The sequence below is a fragment of the Copidosoma floridanum genome, unplaced genomic scaffold (genome assembly GCF_036245765.1).
Source record: "Copidosoma floridanum isolate Cflo_tuat_1 unplaced genomic scaffold, Cflo_Japanese_pri ptg000009l, whole genome shotgun sequence".
Classification (NCBI taxonomy): Eukaryota; Metazoa; Arthropoda; class Insecta; order Hymenoptera; family Encyrtidae; genus Copidosoma; species Copidosoma floridanum.
In genome coordinates, this window is record NW_028321886.1 from 9,254,770 (window position 1) to 9,260,563 (window position 5,794).

Sequence of the window (5,794 nt, forward strand, 5' to 3'; positions counted from 1 at the left end):
CGTCGTCGTCATGCGCGCACGAGGTGAAAACTGTGAAAAGTCTGAAAAGCTGCAGCTGCAGCAGATTGACATCAGGATTTGCGTACGTAAATATTTTTATTATTAATGAAAATGATGTGAGAATGTCAATGTGTATGTTAATTCATGACTTAGAAGGTCTTACAATTGTTGTACTTACAATCTCCGTTAATTTCAATTTTTTTACAAATAGCTTTTTTCAAGCCATTGTTAGGCACGTACAGAGGAAAGATCTGAATGGACTGATGTTTTTAAGTGTACTTATTCGTTTATGTAATTTTATGGGAAATTGTTAAATGAGATTTATCCACTTTGACATTTATATAGTAGGTTTGTTATTTTTATTGCTTACATGTCACACAGCTTCTAATATATAAATAAAAAAAATGTAATATAAAAATACAATGTTGTACAAAAACGCATACTAATCAGTCTGTTCACGGTTTTGAACTTTAACAATACTTATCGCTTGATTAACAGTACAAAACTAAAAACTGTTTAAAAAATAGACACCAATCAATTAAATTCAATTCAATTATCGACAATAGTCAAAAAATATAGACACCAATCGTCAATTCCAACATAGTGTCGCCACCTATCGAGGCATCAGTAATATTTGAAGCATCGCAATTCCTACGCTATCTACGAATGATAAGTAAAAATAAATAAAATAAATTTGTATAAAAATTAACAAATACCTTAAAACATGATCAACACATTTAAACACCCACTACTACTAAGTCTAAAACTTCCATAATATTATATTAATACTGAATACGTCCGAGTATAGAATCGATACTTTTTTCGCTTGATTCCAGTAAATTTGCTTGTATATCATTCTCGTTGTTAAATAATATTGGCTCGTTGAAAAAAGCATCTGATTTTATTTTATCTTCAACACCATTTCCAACTTCTTGGGAAGCAATACCGATTTTTGATTTTTTTTTTCTGTTTGATTTGTTTCTCTTACGCTTAGGCTTGTAATGTATTTTCAAATGACGTTTAAAATCATATCGTCCAACGAATTTGGCCTTACAAGTATCACATTCGTAAGGTTTTATATCACTATGAGACCACATATGACGACGTAGAGCAGCACTAAACGGATATGCTACACCACAATAGTTGCATACATAAGGCTTTTCTTTATTGTGTATTCCTCTAACGTGATCTTTAAGCGATCCTTTTTGATTAAAACATTTTCCACAAACGTCACATTTGAAACTTCCTGGATTTGTATGGATCTTAGAATGACTGAACAAATTTCCTTGTTGAGAAAAAAATTTATGACAAATATCACATTCAAATGGCTTTTCACCTGTATGAACTCTCAAATGGATTTTTAGAGTGCGGTTGCTTAAAAATCTCCTATTACAAACAGTGCATGGATACTTTGGTATGTGAAGACCTTTTGGATCCAGGTGAGTGATCAGATGACGTTTATAATTTCCTTTATGATTAAACACTCTAGGACATTGGCTGCATTTGAACGATGCTTCTTCTGAATGTTCACAATTGGTATGAATTTCCAATTCATTTCTAACTTTAAATCTTTCACCACACTTTGTGCAACGGTACCTGGGAAAATCAGAGTGACAGGCCATATGTCTTTTCAGATACCGCTTCAACTCGTACGATTTCTTACAAATAAAGCACGAATACGGATTTGGACCCTTGTGAGTTTTTACGTGAGCTCTCAATTCTTTGACATCTTCGCAATCCATTTCACAGATAATACAATAGAATGGTCCAGTCTTTGGCACATGCAAGTCTACGATATGGCATAGAATCTTGGAGAGAATCGGGTAATTTTGTAAACAAAGAGTGCATTGATATTGTACAATTTTGCCACCTTCTTTGATTTCTTTGATTCTTGTCACAGTATCGTTAATACTGCCCACTGTATTCCCTCCAGTTTCTAAATAATGATATGCATCACTATCACTACTATCACAATTATCTATCTTAACATTATCCGTTAGTTGGGAATAAGATACTGGATTTTCATCGAGAAATTCGACAATAACTTTTGAATAGTCCTCAGAAAAGGAATTGTTCATCCTCTCACTCTCTTCTTTAGACTCTATTGCTTTGGAAAATAAAGTATCCGACTGTTGAGCTTCACAATCATTTCCATTAATTTGGTACTGTAAATCTTCACTATTGGTCATTTTATTTGATTCTGCTGACTCAACTGCGGCATGAATACTTTCCAATTCAACATCGTTGCTTATTGGATTATTTAGGCTTTCTTCCATATTTAAAATAACTGAACCGCAAATATTTTCCAATCCATCTACATCATCTTTTTCATCCATAGGTTGAAAAACTACATCAAATTTATCAAAATTACTATAAGATTCACTGGCATCCTCCTTTGCGGAAAAACAGTCTTTACTCGATTGAGTTTCATTAGCCATGAAAGTACTACGTATTGGAATGGCAACTTTATCTTCCTAATAAACGTAAAAGTAAAATTTTAATGTATTCTTAACATCTTAACAATGATTTATAATGTTTGGAAAATAAAAAAATGTAAAAATTCAATTACTGTAATGTCATTGGAAGTCGACTGCTTATTGAGTATATCCTTGAGTCTTTTATCAGACTCCTGAATAAGACACCGGAAATCGTAGAATGCACTGGTACGATATGCACATTTGTCGCAAATTTTCGATGGTAGGCCGTCGTCCTTGCGGACCTGTCATTAAAAACAGGATCAACGATAATTAGCTTGGGAAAAAAAATCAAAGTAAGCTTTTGGAATAAAACTAACCTCTATGGAAGCTATTTGGCCAAGCTTGTGGGCATAATCGTTTTCGGTGATTTCACCCACCTCGTCGTACAGGGGGATAAGTTCACCGTCAACTTCCATGCAAGTGCGACACATATCCAAACAAACAACTTCCCAAGTCAGCGTTGACTGCACCTGTAAAATATTAATTTCCTCAGTTAAGAACCGATTGCTTGCACGCACCCGTAAAGGCTCACTTATCATTAGTAATTAATACGAATGCTTTAGAGTAATGTTAGATAAATAATTTTCTGTACTCACTTGTTGTGCCATCGCCGGCGTTGTAACGAGCTGAGCCGCAAAATTGCCCGCTAAATATCGGATGTGTCCGCCCTCCACCCTTTGGAGCTAATCAACATGTTGCTCCCCTTCTTCGGTGTATTGCGCCGCCGCGTGTGCATATATACGTTGTGGCCACACACACAGCCTCCGGGGTACAGGCGCCATTTTGGAACGGACGAGGAAGTATTGAGCGGTGTCTCGGGCCTCTGGTTTCTCAGACGCGGAAGAGATAAGAAAGCACACATAGACATTTTTGCATTTGAGCTAAATCTCGTGAATTGACTTTATAGGTGTATGCACTTGGTTCAGACGTTTTACTGAATCGCCGAATCGAGTTTTACAGAGTTACAACTTGGAAATCCCAGTTCGGTCAAGCGGATATGAATTCAAATTAAATCATAACATTGCCTAGTGGCGCGCCCTGTTTGTTTGTTTTTTATTTTTATTCTCTCTTCTGGGGGTGTGTGGTGCAGTCAGCGCCACTGCCGGTCATTGTGCGAATGGACAATGGACTCCTACGTGCGTGCCCAATCACAATCAAAAAGCATCGCGGAAAATGGGATGAACACAATACTTATATTAGGATCGTTTTGCTTTTGGAAGATGTAAATGTGGCGACTAAAAAATTACCTCAACTCTAGATAGGCTTTTCACCTGCGATCGAGTTATTTGCAAGAGATTATTTTGGTTGAAGAATATAAATCACATACGTGTGACAAAATGTATGTACATATGTTTAGTTGAAATTTTTATAAATCCAACGAGTTTTTATTTGATAGGGGGGAAAAAAAATTGGACTGCGTGCATGAATTTATTGATTAATTAATATTAATTAAAAGTTGATTCGTGAGGATTCTTTGCACATATATTGACAGCAGTTTGTTTTGTACTAATTTATGAAAGTAAATAAAATATTGATACATAGGCGTGCACTTAACATTATACGTATATGAATTCCGTGACAGCGAGTCAATTGTTGATATCGAACACTACAGTGATGTAAATAATTTAATTGCTGCAAAAAAAAAAAAATTAGCAAACTAGCAGTCGATATCGAGTTTCTTTCTCATTCCACAGCAAATTAAGGCTTCACCCCCTTTATCACCCCTACCACGAGCTACCACTTCTGCACCGCCTTTTTTTACGAATTTTTTTTTAAATATTGATTTCATAGATGTAATGGCCTTTGAACTCCGATAAGAAAAAAAAAAAAAAAAACTCATACAAGTATTAAAAAATAATAATATTCATTTCTCTGTTATTTTTATTGAAAACCAATACCGTAATAAACCTCATCGTGTACGCAACTCGTGAGGACTGAGCGACCATCGTTAGCTGTACGAGCGTGCGTTTATCAAGGCATGAATAATTATGTTGAACGTATAAATTATGATTAAAGCAAAAATTGATGGGTTGAAATATATAGCGGTGAGTTGAAGATTCGACGTTGGTAAAACAGGTTTCGGGTAAAGCTCCGTGACTCGAGACCGACGCATCGTCACTCCTCCAAAAGCTCTCCATATGTACCCGAGCCCGGTAAAGCTCATCCGTTGGTCTTGCCTAGCATACCCACAGTTGTATCTATGCACAATTCTATATACTTGTTGGCAACACGCGACTTTTAAACAATACTAGTAAGCGTATACATGTTATAATTTATTTATTTTTATTTTTTAGTTTCATTATTGACGTATGACGGTGGCAGTTGCACCGAGTAGGCGGCGAAATGGAAGAGGAGACGATAAGTGGCACGCGGCGCTAATTCCAATTAAGAGCGAGCGCTTTGACGAGCCACGCTGAGATGTAAGCAAGAACGAGCGAAAGGGGGTGGTGGATGTGTATAAGTACACGCGAACGGGCAGCAAAGAACCTATAACGAAAGGAAATAATCGCGGGCTCGTATTTTCGACGATGTCGACCGTTGTGCCGAATACATATATACTTAGTGACTCTTTGGGCCATTGTCTCAAGTACTTCATTTGTCATCAGCAGCGCAATTGAAATCTCGGCGATTTGCCGCAAGACGGGGGCGCCCTTGCGTTAACGCGCATACAAGTACACTGGCACTCCAGCAGCATATACATCTCCCTTCCCGGCCGGGCTCGGCGATTGAAAATTGAAGGCGCGCTCTCGGGGCCCCTCCCCCGTTGATTATCGATCGGGCGATGACGAGCCGCGCTCGTGTTATGCCCCCAGGAGGCAGCGTCGCGAGCGCCGGACTCGCCGGATGGCGCAGGCGCTCGGCACCGACGAGGTATAAGACTCGGGCGGCGGGTGCGCGGCTCTCCAGTCCACCGCTGCCGCTGGAGCGTGCAACATTGCATTGCCAGGGGCGCGAGGAGCTGCGGGGCCCCCTCGTCGCGAGTACCAAAAAGGTCTAGGCAATTATATATACACATACCTGTACATGGCGTAACTCCCCGGCCGGGTGGCTGGGGGCTTGGCTCGCAGCGGCGCGCACCCATGCAGGCACCGGCCGAGAGATAGGTTCGCCGCGGAGCTGCACGCAGACGAACGTACGTCAACATTTACACCAAGCACGATTTTCCCGGGAAAGACTTTTCTTTTTCCTTTTTTTTTTTTTTCCCCCTTTTCTACTCGCTGTGTGTTTCATGTATACCTCGCTGTTGCGTCACGTATGTCCCTCTGTTTTTTTCAAACCCCTTTGTATGTGCATAAAAAAACAAAAAAGCCCATGGG

At 39.0% G+C, this 5,794-nt stretch overlaps 1 protein-coding gene across 1 annotated transcript; it reads right to left on the reverse strand.

Annotated features, from left to right (window-relative positions):
* Nucleotides 1–442: 442 nt before the first annotated feature.
* On the reverse strand, nt 443–3,139 carry LOC106638074 (uncharacterized). The gene is made up of 4 exons (XM_014351099.2): nt 3,074–3,139; nt 2,795–2,947; nt 2,570–2,719; nt 443–2,474 (listed from the first exon to the last, which is right to left on the reverse strand). The coding sequence occupies exons 1-4, from the start codon at nt 3,083–3,085 to the stop codon at nt 783–785; spliced, it is 2,007 nt and encodes a 668-aa protein (XP_014206585.2). The 5' UTR covers nt 3,086–3,139; the 3' UTR covers nt 443–782.
* Nucleotides 3,140–5,794: the final 2,655 nt, after the last annotated feature.

Excerpts from the sequence above, each read along its gene's own strand:
- LOC106638074 (XM_014351099.2), bottom strand. Across the intron at positions 2,720-2,794 it reads GCCAAATAGCTTCCATAGAG|GTCCGCAAGGACGACGGCCT; the intron begins GTTAGTTTTATT and ends TTTTAATGACAG. Across the intron at positions 2,475-2,569 it reads CGACTTCCAATGACATTACA|GAAGATAAAGTTGCCATTCC; the intron begins GTAATTGAATTT and ends TACGTTTATTAG.